We start from the raw sequence: 22923 nt of genomic DNA, 5'->3' as shown, positions 1-22923 counted from the left end.
AGAGCAAGCAAATAAGTTATGTAAGTGTACCTTACAACTTTAGCAATGCATATATTTACTGAACTGCATCGGTTTATCTAACTTTGATCACCGCTGCATCCAGTTAGATGTCATATAAAGATGAAGTAGAATTCAAATGAAATTTTAATTGTTTCCAGTAATGCATTTCAAACCATTATCCAATTTATGAAAAAAAATAGCATGAGATTTTAGTGTTGGGAGAGCTAAAAAATTGGGCACTTAATGACATTTTAATATGGAGAGAACTTAAAGGATCTTTTTGAATAGAGCAGAGCTAAAAGCATTAATTTTATGTTGGCATGTGCTATCATAAGATCACTAGAATAATGAAATCAACAGGTTGGTGAGAGATGACTGTTTAAGCAATTCTTATAATAAAGAAGAGAACATAGCGAGGGAGAGGAGGCGTTTTAAAATCAAAGTTTTAAAATCAAAGTTAGATACTCTAACAGTGGCTAAATCGAGGGAACAAGAAAATAAAGAAAGTATACCGAACAAAAGTATAACGTGAGTTCCGACGTGACGACTTCGACGAGAATTCGAGTTCCAGCGACGTCTCTAATGTTGCGAGCTTCCTCTCCGGTTGTCTCCGCCGAATTGTTATCGAAACAGGGAGATGAGAGAGATAGGATGGTGTCGAGAGTGGCTTGTGAGGATGTCGTATATATAGCATGTTTCGGACTCGGTATACATCGGAGGATTGGAGGAATCCAACGCCTAACTGGTGGCGGTGGTGGCTGTGGTGGCGGTGGTGGTGGTGGCAGCGGAGTGGTGGTGGTGGCAGGGCTAGTGGTGGTGGTGTTACAAATTTACACAATCAGTCCTTTATGTTACAAATTTACACAATCAGTCCTTGTTTACTAACTGACTTAACTGGGTTATGATTTTTGGACTGAAATGGCACCTTTCCAGAACGTCGGGGAGGAAAATGGCGCATTTTTGAAAAATGGACTGAAATGGCCAAAGTGACCAAACCACAGGGACGAAAATGGCAGTTAACTCTTTATTTAAAAAAGGTGGAAGAAACAATTTGAATATAATGAAATAAATACCTGAGAAATGACCAATGAGCCGAAAATGATTCAAAAAGCAATCATAAAATATAATCCATTAAACCTCCTAAAATAATTATACTTAAAAACTAACTGTACATGTTTGCAGTCTGCGCAACAGTCAAAAGTCAAACCACAGTCAACGACTTTTCAAAACTCATCTTTTCCTTTCACCTACCATACACTACTGCTGCTGCCAGTTGTACGGCGGGTTTCGGTTACCCGCCACATTCGGGCCTCTACCCCCGGCTCCAGAACCGCCATACGGAACGTTTTGTGAATAATTTGGCGGGCCCACACCATAACCAGCAGAAGATCCTCTAGGCCCACTAGCAGACGGGGCACGAGCCTGTGGCGGATACTGTCCGCCACTAAACCCTACACCACCTTGACCCGTTGACCGGTCTGGATAATATCCACCCACGCCAGGGTTTGGGTTGCCACCTGGAGGGTAGCGGTTGGGCCCACCAGGGGGTCCACGCGGCTTACCAAATTGATGATGTGTAGGACCACCTGCTGCAAGGGGAGCTTGACCTGAATTACCCATGGGATGGTTGTGACCGCCAGCCCAGACCTGAGAATGGGCTTGGGCTTGGCCCGGTTGTTGAACGGGTGGCAGGCGGGCATGCTGTTGCGGATGTTGGAGTTTTTGTCTTTTGGCTTGTTCTTCGTTTTGACGTTGTTGTTGTCGTTTCTTTTTGGTTTGGAATTCATGTGAGGATTCATACTTGGGCAAACTGATGAGATCAACATAAACAAATTTTTAGTGGTTCGGGTCAAAACAGACCGGGAAGTTCTGGGTTGACCCAACATGCATTTTGTCAAATTGTACTGGGTTTTCAGAAATTAATGGGTATGGGTCGAAAAGGTTTGAACCATGAATTATGAATATGATACATTTTTTTCCAATGAATGGACTTGACATACCTTTTAGGGTCACAAGGCAACGGGTCGGTCCAGAAATATTCAGCATCCAATGCATCTTTGGCAGATATCCTCTATAAAAAAACAAAATTTGAAAAATATCAGAAGATGAAAATGTTGTATTGACCCAAACAGTATCTTCTAAGTTCTTTTTGTAAATAACTACTGGGTCAAATATGATTAAATAACTGAAATTTTAATAATCATTAGTCTTTTGTATAAAGATTAAGATGGTTTTATATTTAAAATAAAGAGTTAAATGCCATTTTAGTCCCTGTGGTTTGGGTCATTTTGCCAGTTTAGTCCAAATGTTTCATTTTTAACCTGTGGGTCCAAAAAGGTTTCACAGTTGCCATTTTAGTCCACTACTGGGTTAACTTCATCCATTTTTTCTGTTAACGAGAAGGCCAATTCGGTCATTTTATTTGGCTGAATTGCCCTTTTAGTTAACAGAATTACATACAAAATGACCAAATTGGCCTTCTTGTTAACAGAAAAAATGGATGAAGTTAACCAAGTGGACTAAAATGGCAACTGTGAAACCTTTTTGGACCCAAAGGTTAAAAATGAAACCTTTGGACTAAACTGGCAAAATGGCCCAAACCACAGGGACTAAAATGGCATTTAACTCTAAAATAAACTTTGGTTGACTATTGACCCTTTTGACCCATTCAACACATCTGGCCCATTTTCGTTTCATCCATTAGTGTGTGTTCAATCCTAACGATCCTAACATATTGGTCAATTCGCCGATAATATTGGGCATAGCTCTAAATATGGTTGTGAAAGAAATAAAAAAAAAACTTAAGATAAAACTTTGCAACTAAGTGTCCAAAACTAGGGTTTATCCAAGAAAAAAACATACCTGTGAGGGATCAAGAGTCAACATCTTCTCTAATAACTCAAGGGCATTACGATCAAAGCTGCGTGGAAGAAATTAACCAGAATAAATTCATACATTTTAATTTGCAATTACAAAAATAAAATTGTAACTCAAAAGTAAGTATGGAATGTGCTCAACTGTCTGAAAACCTCCCTAACTCGCCTCTTCATCTGCCTACTCGGTTTAAACTTGTTGTACCACGGAGTTCTAGAAACTCCAGGCCAATTCACCTCATCGGGAGATCCACAAAGCTCGAATATTTTGTTCAATTGCTCAGGCTGCAATAAATTGCAACAAATATAAGCGGAAGTTTAAAGTTTTCAATCCATATTTATGATGATGTAAAAACAGGACGATAATTAGGCCAAACTAAAGGTGACAATTTTACGCATGAAAATTAAAAAAAAAATAATCACCTCTGAGATGATTATTACTATAACAAGTAAGAAGATAGGATTAAAAAACAATGGACACATTACAGATAATTAAGTTTAAAACTTTCACACGGAAAGATTAAGGCACAAGAAAATATTATATATGAGGCAAGATTAATCCACTAGGGGAAGGTTCATTGGGGAACACTAAAAAAGTGGGGAACAGCGGGGAACCGACTCAAACGAACTCCGATTGGACTCATTCCAGCGGCATTGGAACCGGCTCGTCGAACCCTAACTAAGATCTCTTAACCTTAAACCCTAAATCGTAATTCCTAAACTCTAAACCCTAAAGCTAATAAATAAGGCTAAAACCTAAGCTAAACCGTAAAATCTAAACTATAAACCCTAAAAGCTAAACCCTAAAGGTTAAACATAAAGCTAAACCCTAAATCTAAACCCTAAAGCTAAACCCTAAACCTATATCCTAAAGCTAAACCCTAAAAGCCAAACCCTAATATATTTAGGGTTAAGGGGTTATGATTTAGGGTTCAGGGTTAAAAGATCCTAGTTAGGGTTCGACGAGCCGGTTCCAACGCCGCTGGAATGAGTCCAATCAGAGTTCGTTTGAGTCGGTTCCCCACTTTTTTAGTGTTCCCTAATGAACCTCACACTAATCCACTAAATTCATGCCTGCCTTTCAACCCATATAAAATTAAAGCAACATGATGAAAAGAAACTAGAAACAAATGAAGTGATGCATACAAATAAAAAAAAAAAAAAAACTCGGTAACGAATAAAACCATACATGAAACAAGCTTCTTATGTTAAGTTTTTTCAACCATCTCTTTCCTGTGTATAGCCAACGGTAGTAATTTCTTAATCTAATGAAACAAGCTTCTTAATCTATGTCAAAACTTAAAAATTATAGTTTCAGAAACCATGGATCAACATAAAAGGGGTGTTGGTGGTGTCTTACAGTCTAAAAGCCAGTGAGATTTAAGAAGAAAAATAAATTCATGCAAGTCAATATAAAATATGACCTATAACTAGTAATTGGTTTCAAAATAGAAAGACTGATTAGTTTCCAATGAAAATAGAATTCACAGAAATATTCAAGTTTTACGTGAGTTTCTTAGTTGCAGTTTTGACGTTTGTGAAAAATCAAATTCAAAGACTTTTCCTTTTCTAAGAATTGCCATAATGTCAAATGTGATCTTTTTAGCAATGTTGTAGAAGGCGCTAGGCGCTAGTCGGGCGGTGAGGTACAGCCTAGGGATTAATCGGAATGGGATTTTTGTATGTATTTTTTCAAAATTATATATATATACCCAATAATATAAAAATAATACTTCAAAATTCACATAAATACTTCAAGTTTCAGATAGTATGGTTCGATTTTGACCAATTTTGACCGCCTAGGACCACCTAGGACCGATTTTGACCGACTAATATTGTCCGATTAATCCGATTTTTGACCGCCTAGGACCGATTTTGACCGTTTTTTGACCATGACCGATTAATTGACCGCCTAGCTCAAAATTAGGCAGTAAGTGACCGCCTAGCGCCTAGGCGCCGATTAATCGGCCGCCTAGGCCGATTTCTGCAACAGTGCTTTTTAGTCTTCGTTATAGTAATACAATTTACATAAAAACTAAATAAATTGGTTTAAATGAAGGGATTGAGTAGATATGGGTAATTAAGAAAGAAAAAAAAAGAGTTTGTGGCTCTGCTTACCAACTTGCCGTATACAGCAACATCAATACACATTTTTGCTTACTTTTTATACTATCAACCTATGTTGTCAAAGACGCAAGGCGCAGGCGAGGCGCATCGGCCTCGCCCGGAGCCTAGGCGCAAGGCGCAAAAAAAGCGTGGGCTTTTTTAAGAAAAACGCACATAGAGAATAAAATATAAAAAAATATGTTATGCTTTGAAAATAAATAAGATTCCACATATAAAATTAAAAAAAAACTATTATATATGTCATTTAAGATTATGGAGCTAATAGTTAGTAGCAAAAGTTTAGGACTTATATGTTGTAAGTTTTGGGTGTGTGAATAAAAGTCTCAGAAGGCCATGACTTACTTGGATTTGGTTTGCTAGTAGTTGTAATTTACTGTGTTTTAGTTTTTGGAGTTTCACTGTGATTTTGGTTTGGAAAACTAACGTTTCTCAAAGATACGATATTTGGATTACTTGAAAATGGTATTCACTGTTCCCACCAAGGTATGCACTCTTGGTATTCAGTTTCCATTTTTCCTTTTACTGTTCTCTTTATACACTGAAGGTATCCTTTTACTGCAACCCTAGCATGTCCTACCTATAGAGATTATGCATAGACTATGCAGTTAATATCGGTGATATATCGGTCCCTTAGTAAAATATCGGTGTCAAATATCGGTACCGATATTATCGGCGATATTTGACCGATATATCACCGATATTTGACCAATATAACCGATATATCACCGATATTTGACCGATATATCATTGACATATCACTGAATTATTGGTGTTAAATTGCTATATATATAAATTCTGCATTATATTAAAATTACCGATATCCCACCGATATCTCACCAAGGTAACCTATATTTCAAATATCGGTCCTTGACCGATATCCGATATTTTACCGCATTAACTGCATAGTGCATAGAACAATAAACATAAAGATGTATACACACATACAAATAGGAAGAGCCAAATATTTAAGAACCATTTTAGTTGGTACATGTATTAACACACACACATATATGCGTATACATGTGAAGAAAATGGTTCCTTAATATTCAGTGATTCCTATTTGAGCCTGAATCTATACACACATATTATCCAAGTGAATGGACAGAGCAACCAGTGTATAATCAATTAATACATAGATTCTATATCTTATCTTATGTCCATAATTCATCAATATGTAGTCATGACAGACATCATTTAGGGATCAGTGCAGTAGGGGTAACTTTGTAGAATAGTAACCAAGTTTTAAAAGTGTTCCAATTAGGTCACTCAAGTTTCAGAAGTGTTCTAATCAGGTCACTCAACATTCATTTTTCATTAAAATTAAGGGTTTTTTCATCCATTTCATAAGTAACCACGGTGATGTGGATTTTTGTTTCTTTTTTCCCTTTTATTTGATGCTAACTTCGAGTGATGACGTGGATTGTAACTTGTTTTTTTTTAATTTTTAATGTAATTAAAGTGTTTTTATTTTTAATAAATATAATTTCATATATTAAAAAAATCCAACCCCAACATCTTATGCTTTATTTTTTTCTTGACACATAGAAAAAAGGACATGACTCGATTTGAATGTTAAGTCATCTAATTGGGACAAAAACGATACGAGTGACCTAATTAGAACACTTTTAAAACTTGGTTACTATTCTGTGACATTTTCCCATAAAAATACCATCCTATACCCCCCCCCCCTTCTATGAGATACATGTCACATCATGAACACAACTCATAAGATAGGTTTATTATTCAAACTTTAATACATATACGCTCATTATAAAACAAATACAGCAATCAGCATATGTATAGTTACTGTAACTTGAGAGGGAGTGGTTACCTTTACACATCACTAGAGAAATAACATGTTTAAAAAAATTATTAATTGTATAACTGACCTCATTTTTTCCAGTTAAGATTGGTTTTCCATGCAGAAGTTCAGCGAAGATACAACCAACTGACCACATGTCAACAGATGGACCGTATTTTGTAGCTCCAAGCAATAATTCCGGAGGCCTAATAAAAACAGTCACAAAACTGAGAAGTTACAGATACTTGATTTACAGGGTAAATACAGTACAGTTATTGTTCAGGCGAAATGGGTCTGAGTCATAAACAAGTCGCCACCCTTAGTGTATTGATGCAATTAAAAACTTACCTATACCACAACGTAATAACCCGATTTGTGAGATTGCCCTTATGGTCAGAGGAGTATGACCGCGCTAATCCAAAATCGGCAAGTTTTAAATTCCCCTCATTATCGATAAGAAGATTAGAACCTGAGAGAAAAGTTTAACATATAAACAACAAATAAGAGGACGATATAATTGGTATTTAAACAAAAGAGTTAAATGCCATTTTAGTCCCTGTGGTTTGGGCCATTTTGCCAGTTTAGTCCAAATGTTTCATTTTTAACCTGTGGGTCCAAAAAGGTTTCACAATTGCCATTTTAGTCCACTGGGTTAACTTTATCCATTTTTTCTGTTAACGAGAAGGCCAATTCGGTCCTTTTATATGGCTGAATTACCCTTTTAGTTAACAGAATTACATACAAAATGACCAAATTGGCCTTCTCGTTAACAGAAAAAATAGATGAAGTTAACCCAGTGGACTAAAATGGCAACTGTGAAACCTTTTTGGACCCACAGGTTAAAAATGAAACCTTTGGACTAAACTGGCAAAATAGCCGAAACTACAGGGACTAAAATGGCATTTAACTCTAAACAAAATATAATGACACTGACCTTTTATGTCCCTATGAAGTACTTGATTGACGTGACAATAGTGTAGCCCTGTTAGTAGTTGCTTCATATAACACTGCAAGTAAACATAAACACCGTCATGAGTTGGGTATCTTGATGGCCCATTTATTTATGAAAGGCTGATACAGCTTATGTTTTATATCTAGCGGGTCAAAACGGTAAATTTTAAAATGGCTTAAAACCAATGCACCACGGATTGGGGCCGAAACTCAAAAGTTCTCCAACATGGACTCTTAACGTATAAAGCCTCTTAAAACATGTTTTAACAAAAAATAGGTTGCTATTAAAAATAATATTAATTTTGTGATCGTATTGACACACTAATTGTTTATAAAAGATTCATAGCTTTTTCTGGTCAACCAACCAATAACATAACATTTTATATTAATATTTTATGTACACAGCTAAGCAGTTAATGCGGTAAAAATCGGATACTGGTCAAGGACTGATATTAATTTTAATATCATGCAAAAATTATATATATATATATATATATATATATATAGCAATTTAACACTTAACAATTCAGTATAGTCTCCTACCATTAACAAATTAACCTTTTGCAACTTGCAAAACACTAACAATTGTAGCAAGTAGGAACTCGTTAAGACTTAAAACACTAACAACTAACAATTAAGACTTAAAACACTGATAGCAGCAATAAGAAGAAAGACGAATGGTAGATCTAAGATGAAAGGTACTGAAATCCATAAAATCGGTGATATATCGGTCAATATCGCTGATAATATCGGTACCGATATTTGACACCGACATTTTACATGGGTACCAATAACTGATATTAACTGCATAGGTGCACACTGCACACAACCCAATAATGTTTTACCAATTTTGACCTGTTATGGCGTTATCAAACCCACTTATTTTTCCAAATCTAGTTAATTGTATTGAATACTTGCTTACATACGTTAATTTCATAATTTTTTTTATTAATTACCTTGATTTGGGGAATCGTAAATCTCAGTCCAGGACGATCAGCAAGGCCCGTTAAGTCATGGTCCATGTATTCGAAAACCATGTAAATACTGCCCTTGTATTTGTGACCACCTGTAGCCTCAAAAGAAATGTATAATAATCCATGTGAGATACTGTTGGTGCAATACAAAACTCAGAAGAATAGCAAACACGTATATACAGGTGGCAAATGGATAGTAAATGAGTCGGTCTGGTTAACTCGAAACACGCATTCATCCAAAAAAGATATCATGAACAATTCATGTGTCAAATTCAGTTAAATGTTCATTTTATTTCAAAAAAAAAAACAAACTCTTTTAATAATAAGTGAAAACCCTAAGATAAAAATGAAATTCGACAAGTGGAAAAAAAGATTCAGATAGAAATAATCACCTGATTTCCCATGCTCATCCACCTCGGGACCTGTTACACAGAATTAAAATGTTGGAAAAAGTAAGATTTCAAGCTTAAAAACGGCAACATAAATAACTAAATAAACAAAAACCTTAGTACCTGGTGACGTCACAATCTCTTTTAGCTTGATAACGTTCTCATGCTGAAGCTTCTTCAAAATTTTAATTTCACGGATGGCAGTTATAGGAAACTACATAAAGAATGGAACAGTGATGAGAAAATTAAAAGAGTGTTTTGCAACAAGATTTTTATGCAAAATAACACACATCTAATAAAAATTTACTAAGGGAAAAAATGTACCCCTTCCTTCTCATTGTCCATCCTTATCTTCTTTAAAGCAACAATTTCTCCGGTTTTTATCTCTCTGGCCATGTATACTTGACTGAGAAAACAGAAAGGAAAAATAAGAAAAAGCCGCAATTCTAATCAAGTGGTAAGATGCTTATATCAATACATAAAAGCAGATCTATTCTACAACAATAAAAAAAATAACTGAAAAATTAAAAACCTACAACACATATAAAATTAAATACTAATGACAAGTTGTGGTGCGGAACATATACGTATAGAGGGAAAACATTGAATCAACTAATGACACGTTTATAGCCAAAAGATCCGTAGAACTACCAGAAGTAACAACTTCTATTAGCACAACTACCAACACAAAGCATGTAGTATACAAGCCTATTAGTAGCATTAAGTGTGGAACATATACATATAGAGGGAAAACATTGAACCAACTAATGACACGTTTATAGCCAAAAGATCCGTAGAACTACCAGAAGTAACAACTTCTATTAGCACAACTACCAACACAAAGCATGTAGTATACAAGCCTATTAGTAGCATTAAGTGTGGAACATATACATATAGAGGGAAAACAATGAACTAACTAATGACACGTTTATAGCCAAAAGATCCGTAGAACCATAGTTAACGATAGCGAATAGCGACAAATAGCGACAATGCACCTATATGCTACGTAGCGATAGCGATGAAATAGTGCCCGCTATTTCGTGTTTAGCGATAAGGTAGTTAAAAATTTAAGAAATAAAAAATAGCTATCTATATATATATATTTTTTTTATATATATATAATGTTAATTTTATACCTTTTTATGTATAAATTTATAAGTTTAAGGACCAAATGTAAGCCAGTGAAAATAGGGGGGTTAAATGTTAAAATGCACAAACTAATTTTACACTTTTTATGTAAATTTTACAAGTTTTAGGGACTAAATGTAACTTAATGAAAGATAGATGGGTTAAAAGTTAAAATCCATAAACTTATTTAACCCTAAAACAGCTCAAACGCAACAAAAACGCAGCCGCTCTTCTTCTACCTACTTTCCAGCAAGTTTCCGGCCGGAATTCGTCGTTGGAATCCGCTATAATCACGCTATGGAGTCGCTAGTCGCTACTTAATAGATTGCGAGACATGGGCGCTTCGCTACGAAGCGCGCGATGGCGAGCGCTATCTTCGCTATATCTATTAGTAGCATTAAGTGTGGAACATATACATATGGAGGGAGCGACTCACATTAGTGGGAGCTCTTCCACCTTCCCACTACACATGTTAGTACTTAGTAACCACAACTTCCCAATGTAATACCGACACTTACATATATGGAGACCTAAAAGGTAAGAATGAGAAGTAATACCGTAATACATACTATTAGTATTACTACTACAGTACTAGATGATATTTACATATACATATATACTTGTGCCTCTCATGATGGCCCCAACTGACTCGAGCGTTGAAATGTCCACAGAGCTTCAAGCCTGTGGACCCTACGTGTTTATGTGATTGCAGCCATCACTTTGACCTGATAGACATGAAGAACAATATACACGGTTTATACCACCACCACCACCACCACCTACACCAACTCAAACTAGATAAGTCTCCAACATAGCAAATCGCCGGCAGTAGTGACTAGTGAGTATATGCACAAGATTTTCCTCAACAGGAATATAGAAAAAGTATATCGTACAATATGCCTTAACGTACGCTGCGTACGTGATGGCAAAATCGCACGTTATGTTACCAAAAAATGAAAATCGCATGTTTCAAAAAAACCTGGAAATCGCATGTACATAAAGGAAAAAGGAAATCGCATGTTTAAAATAACCCAAAATCGCATGTACAAGAAAAAATTGAAATCACATGTGAAAAAGAAAAAGGGAAATCGCATGTTATAAACCAAATTTCGCATGTTGATACTGAATCTCGTATGCAGCGTACGTTAAGGCATTTTGTACAATAACCGGCCTCCAGGAATATAATCATTTACACTAGCATGTTACTATGATAACTCCGATTTTATAAAAAAACATGGTAGGAAACTAGGAAAGTCATTCCTAACGACGTAGATGCGCATTAATATCCATAACTAACCACCAGTTTGCAAAAAGGATACAGGATTTTATAGATATGATATGACATTTAATAATACCTAAACTCCCCACACATATACACACATGCATATATATATATATATATTTCTACTAATCAGGTAAACTAGATGAGGTCTAATTCAAATTTAAATGTCAAATCTAGCCCTTTCAAAACCACTATATTCTATTAACACTGGATCTAGTTAACATATAATCAAGTGTCAACAAGTTTCTAACCTATACAACCCTAAACAACAAATTATACAACACTATACAATCATTAACAACTAATTAATCAGTAAAAACTTCAATCAAGCGACTGATTTCGCACAATCGGTGAACAGAAACCCTACATACACAAACTATGCATCCAAATACACAAACGAATAACCGATTCAAACAGAGGAACAAAATATCATAACGAAAAACGATAATGTTGAAATTAGGGCACAGAATATTCACCCGTAGGTTCCTTCACCAATTTGTTCGAGTTTTTCGAAACAGTCGACGCTTCGAGATCCCCACGACGGTGATTCCTCGAGATTAAGCTGACCGTAGGCCGCGCCGGCCATGTTTTCCGGCAACCGGTTGACGGAATTTGCAGAAGCGGGAGGTGGTAATAGGGGGAGTGTTGTTTGTTCTCTGCGTTTTATGAATTTGTGAGTTCTTTTTTGTTTTTTGTTTTTGCGTGTATATGAAGGGGAATATATGAGGGATAGTATTGGACTTGGGTCACCATTATATTATTATTTTTTATTTTTAATTTAATTTGTTGTTTTATTAAATAATTTTTCTTTATTATTACCTGAAATTTTAATAACTAGTTGGATTCCTTGCGTATGGCGGCCGGCTTTCAGTTAGTATCGCTTCGGTTCATTACAATACCAACATGATACCGACATAGTTATTGATAACGAATATCGAGAAAGTATCTATACGCTACGTGGCGATAGCGATATAATAACGCCCGCCATTTCGTGTTTAGCGATAAGGTAGTTAAAATTTTAAGAAATAAAAATAGCTATCTATATTTTTTTATATATATAATGTTAATTTCACACCTTTTTATGTATAAACTAGTGGGAATGCCCGCGCGTTGCTGCGGGTTTTTTTAGTTTTTTTTTTTTTACGCACGAAGTTTTTGGCTTGGTGGTTGGAAGCTGTGTTTAAAAATTCTTCTAGCACTAACGAACATGTATGTGTTCCTAATGTGAGTTGGAGTTTGGTCATCAAATTTAAAGTCTACTCGGACCCAAAAAAAATCACATTAACCATGCCCTCACCACCACCATGCACAAACAACATCGCGTTATCCTTCCGGTGCAGATAAGTGGAGTTTAGCTAAGACAAAAGGCTGGAATAAAAGAAAATGTTGTTGATTAAAAGAAAGAGAACCCCAAATATATCAAAATGCAAATCCAAACACCATATTAACATGTATTCTATGATGAAGATTGTTTTTTTGCTATGTAATACATTAGCTTGTATTGTAACAAGTCTTATTATAAACTTAATTTCATAAAATGTCGTTATATTTTTCATAATTTTAGTTACTATTACATAAAACAATACAAATGCTTTATTAAAAGCACATTTTATAGAAAGTCACTGACCACTACCACTAAAAATGTCAATCGAACAATGCTACCTCTTGAACTCAAGAGTCGTCCCTTTAGTAGAGCTTCGTTGTAAGCCAGTGAAGTTGCGTGCAAAATAAAGTGTGTTGACGCAATGGCTCTAAATTGTGTTCTCGAATTTAAAATTTTACAAAAGAGAGATCAAGGAAAATAAACGTTGCCTCTAAACTGTGGAGGAATTGAGGACGTTTATAGCCGTCGTACCACTAATAACCTGATCTGCCATAGACGCAATGGCTGTGTATAATGATAAGTAGACCTGCATATGTATAATGCATGTTATCTATTATATATAATAAATGAAAGTTATTTGGGCCACGTGTCACTTAATTAGGGCATCCTCAGTTCTCTTTTCCCGCCCAACAGTACCACTGCCCTCCTCTATTTATATCATTCCTCATTTACTCATTTAGGGCTAATGCTTTCTTTTTCTCTCTGCTCTGCTCTATTCCGATCGATGTTTATCCTCTCTGATGTTTATCTTTCTTCTTCTTCTTCTTCTCATATTCATCTCCTCAACAATGTACGGCAGAGGTTACTTCTATTGGATACATCGGCGTTTGAAACCCTAAATCATGAACCGTCGAGTGGTTGAAGAAGAGAATAATCATGTAAGATCTATTTTTTTATTCAGAAATTTTATTTCGTTTTATCTATTTTCTCATACTGAACATGATTACACCTTTTCTATCATCAGAAGAAGAAACAGATCTCCTAGGGTTTCTTATCGTACTCGATGAACGCTTTTGTACAAGCTCCTCTTAATCGGGAACTCTGGTATGTTTTGCTTTGTTGTATCATGTGATTACGAGTAGATTTATTTTGATATGTTTTGTACTTTGTCTTTCTAAAGCTTTTTTGTTGGTTTATAGAGTTTGTTGATTAGAAGCAACCTCTGCCGGACGGTTGTTGAGGAGATAGAAATGTGAAAGGTGATACCAAGTGTCTTGATAGGTGATACCAGTACAAAAGTTTAGGACATCAGCAAGGTAACTTAAATTGGTGTGATTTATATTTTGGTATTTCTAACGTTTTGATTTACTGTTTATTGGTGCATTGATTCATTTGTAATCCTTTGCAGATCTCCCGTCATGTCAATTTTTAGCAATTAAACGGAGTGCTTAAAAAGTTTTCCATCAGCTGTTTGGCTTAACAATAGTTTTCGTTATTTATTCTAAATTCATCAGTTTTTGTAGGTAAATTGAACTTTCCTACAATAGGCACAGCCCAGCTAAGTTTCCTACAATGACAGTGGTTATAACAAGTCAATATGGCAAATCACTGTTCAATTATCTGCCTAACAAGTGTTGGATTTAATGATGGTTCTACATAAAGTTTCATAAACATCATCCACTGTTCAATTATGAAAAACCACTGATCAAGACCAAAGTCCAGACAAGCACTGATCAACTAAATGTGAAACACTCTTCAACAACAGTGGTTCCCATCAACATTAGTTGTTCTATCTTTGTTTATGTTAGCAGTGTTTATTCTATCTTTGTTTATTTTAACAGTCCTTATATGTAACAAAATTTATCCTATCACTTCAGTGTTTTGATCTGTACTATTAATTGAACAGTTGTTTCATTTTTATACTAAAAAAATTCCTATACACTTGGATGAATATTAAGCACCTCATCTTGATTGTTTGGATATAGTATTCTTGAAATTGGTTCAAGCATTTGATTGTTCAAAATATTCCACTGCTGAAATACAACCTCTGTTTCTTCAATCTCCCTGTTGACCACTGATTGACCAAACATCAGTGTTACCAAAACTGGTTGGTATCCACTGATCGGAAAAATATCCACTGCTCACTTTTACATTGTTGACATCCAATTACATAAGAGTTCCACCAACATTATTTTCATGATAAAATTTAAAGTTAAGATAAAAAATAAATAAAAAAAGTTCTTGATGACTATTTGTTTCAAATCAAATTAGTAATTAATGCTGATTTCTTGAGCTTTGGACATTTGATTAAGCAAATTTTGAATTTCAAATTGACGGTTATTATATCTTGATTAAAGTTAAAATAAATTTTAAAAAAGTCATTATGGCATTTGCTTTCAAACCAAGTCAGTAGTTACTGATAATATCATTAATTTTGAAATTCAAAATATGCAAAATGGTAATTTAAAATTTTCGTTCTCTCCTTTTTTTTCCTAATTTGCATATCATTTCTAATATTTAATTAGTTTAATAAAGCAGCGTATAAATATATACGCTACTTATCTTTAAAAATTAAATCTGAAATTTATGACGTCCAACAACAGTGTCAAACTACAACAGTGGTTCAGCATCAACTTTAGTTATTCTATTGTTTATTTGTTTATGTTAACAGTGTTTATATGTAACAGTGTTTTCCGCATCAATGTTTTAAAGACTGTTAGGTTGTTAGATGTCATCACCTCAGTGTTTTATATGTAAGCATTTTTATGGCATCAGTGTTTATATGTAACACTATTTATCACATTTGATTGTTCATGTATTCCACTGCTGAAATACAACCTCTGTTTCTTCAATCTCCATGTTGACGACTGACTGACCGAATATCAGGGTTTCGAAAAATGCTTGGTATCCACTGATTCGAAAAAATAGCCACTATTCACTTTTACATTGTTGACATTCACTGATATTGACCATCGGCGGTTTCCCTAAAAAATAGTCAGTGCTCACATTTTTATTATTGATGTTGTTAATTTGTGATACATTGAAATTATCAAATGAAAACTAGAATTACAATCAAATTACCATTTTACCTAATCTTTACATTCCAATTACATAAGAGTTCCACCAACATTATTTTTATGATAAAATTTAAAGTTAAATTAAAAAAAAAAAAAATTCTTGATGACTGAGTAAACTTCCGTTTTGCTCCCTGTGGTTTGGTCAGTTTAACGGTTTTGCCCCAAACCTTTCAAAATAGCCATTTTGCTCCCTGATCTATGACGTCATTCTCCAGTTTGCTCCTCAGCTCTAACTCAGTTAAATTGTCTGTTATCTAAAAGGGTATTTTGGTAACTTCAAGTATAAAAGTAGGGGTATTTTAGTAAAACTACAAATAAAAAATTATATTATATATAATAATAATAATATATAACATCATCATCATCTTCATCATCAAAACTCCAAAATCTTTTGTTTCTCTTTACCCTCTCTCTTATCTCTCTCTACACTCTCTCATCCTTCCATCTCTGACCACCACCCGACCACCGCCACCGCCACCATCACCACCACCTTCGGCCTTCATCTCTTACACCCCCCACACAACCACCACCATTGAATCGGAGCTCATACCCCAACCATCACCTCCGTAACCACCCCCACCATAGATCAAATCATGGATCTGAGCCAACCACCTGCTACGACCACAACCACCTCCTACGACCACCGAATCCACCCAACCCCCACCACTACAACATTGATCTGAATCGTCACGGCGGAACCCTAAAAACTGGAACCCTAATCCCGCCGTCATCTAATCGAGCACCAGCCAAGACCACCGCCGATGACCACCAAGGCTCTGCCATGGATGGTGGTCGGCCGCCGGAACCCTAATCGAGCACCAGCCAAGACCACCGTCTCTCTCTCTCTCTCTCTCCCCCTGTTCTTATATATATATTTTTTTAATTTGGGGATTTTGATTATAAAAGTTGGGGTTTGATTCTAGAGTTAGTTTTGGTAGATGATAAGGGTTTAACATTAAGTTTAGTGGTGGGGTGGTGATGGCGGCGGAGGTGGCTGATGGGTGGTGGTGGTGATGGAGGATGGTGGTGGACTGGTGATGATGGCAGGTAGCGGCGGCAGGATGGTGGTGGTGTCCGATTAGAAGATTCCACCGCAACACTTGTGCGTGTATCCCTTTGATTTTGATTTATGGAAGGTTTGGAGATAAAGATTGAAGCTTTAGGTGTTATTACTCCACCAACACTGATGTTTTTTTTATGGTTAGAAGATTCCACCGCAACACCTAAAGCTTCAATCTTTATAAATGAGTCGGTTAACAGGTGTCGAACTATTCTTAAACCCATCACCATTACTTGATTTTGATTTATCAGTGTTGGGAGATGAACATCGATTAGGGTGAAAGTCTGGGGAAAAGGGTGATAAAGATTATAATAAGGAGTAGTTAGGGTTTTATTAAAGAGATGGTTGGGAAAAGACATAAATGCCCCTCAGGTGATTTGCACGTGACATGGGTTAACTGGATAAATGGATGAGGTTAAGGGCCGGGGAGCAAACTGGAGAATGACGTCATAGATCAGGGAGCAAAATGGCTATTTTGAAAGGTTTGGGGCAAAACCGTTAAACTGACCAAACCACAGGGAGCAAAACGGAAGTTTACTCAATCATTAATTAATGCTGATTTCTTGAGCTTTGGACATTTGATTAAACAAATTTTGAATTTCAAATTGACGGTTATTATATCTTGATTAAAGTTAAAATAAAATTTAAAAAAGTCATTATGGCATTTGCTTTCAAATCAAGTCAGTAGTTACCGACAATATCAGTAATTTTGAAATTCAAAATATTCAAAATGGTAATTTCAAATTTTCGTTCTCTCTCTCTCTTTTTTTTTTCCTAATTTGCATATCATTTCTAATATTTAATTACTTTAATAAAGCAACATGTAAGAATATACACTACTTTTCCTTTTGAAATTAAATCTCAAATTTATGACGTCCAACAACAGTGTCAAACTACAACAGTGGTTCAGCATCAACTTTAGTTATTCTATGTTTGTTTATTTGTTTATGTTAACAGTGTTTATATGTAACAGTGTTTTCCCCATGAATGTTTTATATACTGTTAGGTTGTTAGTTGACGTGATTTATATGTAACCATTTTTATGGCAACAGTGTTTATATGTAACAGTGTTTAGGAACAGTTGTTTTTATCACATCACTTCAGTGGTTTCATCTGTACTAATAATTGAACAGTTGTTTCATCTTTATTTTAATAAAATAAAATTTCTAAACATTTGGATGTTAACAGTGTTTAAGTGTTTATATTTAGTTAAGCAAAATGTGAATTTCAAATAAAATTCCTATACACTTGGATGTTAATGACTATTTGTTGCAAATCAAATCAGTAATTAATGCTAATTTCTTAAGCTTTGCACATTTGAGTTAAGCAAAATGTGAATTTCAAATTCACGGTTATTATTTCTTAATTAAATTTAAAATAAAATATAGAAAAGAAATTATGACAATTGCTTTGAAATCAAGTCAGTAATTTTGAATTTTGAAATTCTAAATATAGAAAATGGTAATTTAAAATTGACGTTCTTTCTCTTTTTTTTGCCTACTTTGCATATCATTTCTAATATTTTATTACTTTAATAAACCAGCATATAAATATATGCTCTCCTTACATTTGAAATTACATTTGCCACTGCATTCAGTTAAAATTTTTATTGGATAATAGGTAAACTTGAATTCCAACCTTGATATTTTTTTAAGAACATCCATGCTTATTGTACTATCATATTACGTTTAACAATACTTATATTTTGCATATTCTTTTTTTTTTATTGTACAGTCTTAAAATGGAGGTTGCAAAGGTTAGTATGCTTAACGATCTTAATACATTCTCAAACAACTATTCGATTAGAGTGAAGATTGTTAGCATTTCGAAGAAGATGATGAATAATAACAAAAATGAAATATATCGTCTTGATATGATCTTCATGGATGAGATGGTACGGGATATAGTTGTCTTATAATTTTTTTGGACATATGAATATCCAAATGAATATAACACCTTTTTTATTTAATCCGATGTTTTATATTCTTAGGGAACTATGATTCAAGCCAGCTGTTTGCATAAGATGTTAGGAAAATTCAAGGAATTTCTTCACTTGGATGAATGTCTTCTTATCACCAAACCTTCTCTTGCTACTAATAAGTCCTCTGCTAAGTATACCAAGAGAAATGACAAAATATCACTATATTTCTATACTATTGTTGAGAAATGCTTTGACTGGTCTGGACCGAAATACCGTTTTAATTTCGTTAACCTCAAGGATGTTGTTAAAAATAAATTTGAAGTTAATATAGTTATTGGTATGTAAACCACTAAATGATATATATCTATTGTTTTGTCTTATTGTTTTTTTTTTCTTTTATTGTTATCACTTCTTAATGCTGTTTTATTTTCATAATATATTTTTGTGAATAGATTGGATTAATTATGTGGATGTATGTTTCAATCTAGAGGATACGTCAAAGAAGGATGGGAGCAAGGGCAAGAGACTTAATCTTAGACTTGAAGACATTGAGTGCGTTCTTTTTATTAAGTTGTTGCATTTTCACGTATAAACCATTTTAAGGTTGCTTGATGTTATTAGGTTTTATGTTAATATTTTAGAGGCCAAAAGTGTCCGGTTACTTTGTGGGATGGTTTTGCTATTGACATGTTTGCTTACATGAATGATAAGAAACGAGAGAAATATGTTGTTATCCTTTGTCATTTTGGTATGGTCAACCTTTACAAAGGTACAATTTAAACTTAATTAGTTTAATTTTTTTATTGTTATAGATTTATCTTTAGATTTGCTTATATGTTTTAAATTTGACACTATTTATATTGATCTATATTTGGTTTTATTTTTAAATTCAGGCAAGCGTGGTGTTGCAAACGGCTTTGAGCTAAGCAGACTTTTTATTGACACGGACATTGAAGAGATATCCTCTTTTAGGAAGAGGTATAGTTAGTAATATGCATATAAATATTGAACAGTATTATTTTGTACTTACATTTATTTTTTACGTTTTAATTTGATCACATGAATCTGTTTAGGTATGTAGAGAAAATTTCTGCTTCATCTTCATCAAATGATCATGTTGGTTCAATCGTTATCTCAAGTGTTCAAGATGAGTTTCTTAATAACCCTGATTTCATGCTTATTGGTTTCCTTGGAACCATATCAACGGTGTGTATTTTCTTATAAGTACTCTACATGCTGAGTTTTTTAAAAGTCTTTTCTAAGTGTAATTATTTTTGTTTGATTTTGATAGACAAAGAAGGTTTTGGTTGTTGGAACAATTACAGCTATATGCACTGATAAACTTTGGTATTACAATAGTTGTAACCACTGTAAGTCAGGTGTGGAGGAAAGATTTGTAACGAAACAAAATCCGGATGGTTCATCTGATGTTTATCATGAAAAATCGTGGGTGTGTACAAATGATAAATGTGAAGGAGTCGACATCTATTCTATTCCCCGGTTTGAGATTACTGTTTTATTTCCTAATACTAAATACTAATATGAACCACACTTTTTCTATTAGTAATACTAATGTTTTCATTTGTTTTTAACTTTGTTAGGTTCAAGATACCTATTAGGGTGCAAGACTCTTCCGGTACTGTGTCTTTGACACTGTTTGATTTTGAAGCTTACAAGATTCTTCAGAAAACTGCCAAAGAGTTAGTTTCAATTCAAGATCAGGTAACAAATACATGCATTCAGTTATTTGGCCATGTACTATATATAATTTAAAATTAATTTTTATAAAATTGTATGTTCTCAATTATGGAATCAATCTGCTCATTGTAATTTATATTAATTTTTATAAAATCATAGGTTGTTAATTCTGGAGAGATACCGAACCCATATCCTGAGATCTTTGACACATTGATTGGAAAGAGGTATGCTTTCATCATAAGTGTTAAAGACTATAACATTGAGCATCAGGTTGAAAACTATGGTATTTCAATGGCCACTAACGATGATGAGATCCTTTCCGCGCTCTGCGCCAAATTCAATCTTAACCAGGTCTAAATCTTCATTATGTCATTCTTTTAGATTGATATTCATATCGTTTTAAAATATATTTATACAATTGTGTGTATTTTATGTTATTGTGTATTATGTACTTAAAGCATGAGCAGTCCGAATCGTTGGATGTTCCAGATTCCTGCAGTTTATCTACTCCTGTTGACCTTATGAAGGTAATATGAGAATTTCCTTATTTGTACTAAATTTTTTTAAACGTTAGTACTTATTGTCTTTTTATATCAGGATGAGATGTCATACTGCGGTGACAATGTTACACATGCATCCCAAGCACTTGTAGGCACTGAGAATCCGTCTTCTGATGAAACAAAACGTAATATTCGTGAAGTGTTAGATGTGGATGATGCATTAGGTTGCTCCCCGACAAAGCGCCGCATTAGTGATGAACTCTATCAGGATGAAGATGCTGGTGTTTCAACGCTTTTGATTCCAAAGATTGAGAAATAGTGTCTTCCGTATTTTCAAATACATTTACGTGTTGATTCCATATGCTGTTGCCATGTTGAACTTATGGTTTTCGTTTTGTTGCTTTTGGGTGTTTGGTGGGTTATGTTTTGGACTGATTATGTGGTTTTGAATTCCTAAAAACTTATCTGCTTATTATAATGTATATTGTTAAATAAATATTAAGATGTTCAATAGTCAATATTTATTTATTTTTAAAACTTATGTGTATGAATAGTAGCAACAATTTATAATATATATTGTATATACCCAATTAACAACTTTTTATCTACAAACATTTGTAATCTTTAAGCAATTTTAATCTTATTATCTTATCTCATAATTTATATTGTAGCAACTTGATGATTTGTTGCTATGTATGGCTAAGATGATAAAACACTGTTATTAGCACTTTATGTTTTAAATTTGGCCAATTAAATTATGTGTTAAATTATAGTCCTTTAAGTCATTGTTTCATTTTCTTGAATTCTATCTAATTTTTTAAAGAACTTCAATAACAAATAGTGGTTTCAACATCTGTTTTCCTTTTGGTCAATAGTTAATGGAAACCCATGCTAGGTTCAACAGTGTTTTAAAGAAGAAAACTGTGTTAGAAGACAGTAGATCTTAACAAGTTAAAGATCTGTTAAGGCTTAAACAGATGTTTGGCATTTGTTTGGCCTTTTATGTCAGATGTTTGGACTTAAACAGTTGTTTGACCTTAAACAGATGTTTTGCCTTAAACAGATGTTCTTCTATATCAGATATTTGGACTTAAACAGATGTTTGACCTTAAACAGATGTTTGGCCATAAACAGATGTTTGGCCTTAAACCAAACATCTGTTTAAGCTCCACATCTGTTTAACTATTTGTCAATATGTTATTGACTTTTGGTTAACATCTGTTTCAAATTTGGTCAACACCTTATTTTGTAAAAGAGGTACAAAAACAAAGATTTTTTCAAAATTCCAAATCACCCTATCATGTAAGTGCATTGATGTAAAAGTGGAAATGATATTATTCATATGGTCCTGTTGTGCTTTTGTTTGTCCTTTAATATGAGTTCATGATCTAATCCGGTGATTTGAAGACATTGATGTTCAATCGAATGAGATGGTTGATTTAATGTGGTTGTATTAAAAACAAATAGTAATTAATTAATATAAATAACTTTCCCGAGCCCGGGAAGCAATCCCGGGTAAAAACCTAGTTATAGATATAAATGCAAAACACAAAAAGATTTGGTATATCAAGGGAGGTTCAAATGAGACCCATTGTATAATTATAATTATGAACCACTTTTTTGCCCTTATATCATATTTTAAAAAAAAAAGTTGTCATTCCACCCACACATGGCCGATTAGGATCGGAACACATGATATCATGATCTGAGTAACTGAGCAAATAATGCCATTGAAACGGATTTGCCATGAACTATCTCCCCTAATTTACAAACGATTGTGATACCTTGTTGAAATTGTTTCAATATTTATTATATTTT

The 22923-nt window shown here is 34.2% G+C and overlaps 2 protein-coding genes across 2 annotated transcripts; one reads left to right on the top strand and one right to left on the bottom strand.

Annotated features, from left to right (window-relative positions):
* Positions 1-1099: 1099 nt before the first annotated feature.
* Positions 1100-12231, bottom strand: LOC110889233 (cyclin-dependent kinase C-1). Its single transcript, XM_022136737.2, has 12 exons — positions 12002-12231; positions 9440-9521; positions 9239-9329; positions 9119-9148; positions 8709-8818; positions 7736-7808; positions 7150-7270; positions 6890-7007; positions 3019-3158; positions 2863-2920; positions 2001-2071; positions 1100-1810 (listed from the first exon to the last, which is right to left on the bottom strand). The coding sequence occupies exons 1-12, from the start codon at positions 12109-12111 to the stop codon at positions 1258-1260; spliced, it is 1557 nt and encodes a 518-aa protein (XP_021992429.1). The 5' UTR covers positions 12112-12231; the 3' UTR covers positions 1100-1257.
* A 4692-nt stretch (positions 12232-16923) lies between these two features.
* Positions 16924-21424, top strand: LOC110887566 (replication protein A 70 kDa DNA-binding subunit E-like). Its single transcript, XM_022135145.1, has 12 exons — positions 16924-16973; positions 18721-18880; positions 18977-19244; positions 19360-19459; positions 19549-19676; positions 19801-19885; positions 19981-20113; positions 20199-20407; positions 20509-20629; positions 20765-20956; positions 21064-21132; positions 21203-21424. Exons 1-12 carry the CDS (start codon positions 16924-16926, stop codon positions 21422-21424), a joined length of 1737 nt encoding a protein of 578 aa, XP_021990837.1.
* Positions 21425-22923: the final 1499 nt, after the last annotated feature.

The sequence above is a fragment of the Helianthus annuus genome, chromosome 11 (genome assembly GCF_002127325.2).
Source record: "Helianthus annuus cultivar XRQ/B chromosome 11, HanXRQr2.0-SUNRISE, whole genome shotgun sequence".
Taxonomy (NCBI): domain Eukaryota; kingdom Viridiplantae; phylum Streptophyta; class Magnoliopsida; order Asterales; family Asteraceae; genus Helianthus; species Helianthus annuus.
The sequence above is the reverse complement of the archived record's forward strand: the minus strand, read 5'-3'. Positions and strand labels throughout refer to the sequence as shown.

Bases quoted from the DNA above. Each gene is read 5' to 3' on its own strand.
- LOC110889233 (XM_022136737.2), bottom strand. From the start codon at position 12,111: ATGGCCGGCGCGGCCTACGGTCAGCTTAATCTCGAGGAATCACCGTCG. The intron at 7,008-7,149 runs GTAAGTTTTTAA...TGTTTTTATTAG, and splicing joins GTTATTACGTTGTGGTATAG to GCCTCCGGAATTATTGCTTG. The intron at 3,159-6,889 runs GTCAGTTATACA...AATTTATTGCAG, and splicing joins TCTTAACTGGAAAAAATGAG to CCTGAGCAATTGAACAAAAT.
- LOC110887566 (XM_022135145.1), top strand. From the start codon at position 16,924: ATGGGTGGTGGTGGTGATGGAGGATGGTGGTGGACTGGTGATGATGGC. The intron at 19,245-19,359 runs GTATGTAAACCA...TTTTGTGAATAG, and splicing joins TGAAGTTAATATAGTTATTG to ATTGGATTAATTATGTGGAT. The intron at 20,114-20,198 runs GTGTGTATTTTC...TGATTTTGATAG, and splicing joins TCCTTGGAACCATATCAACG to ACAAAGAAGGTTTTGGTTGT.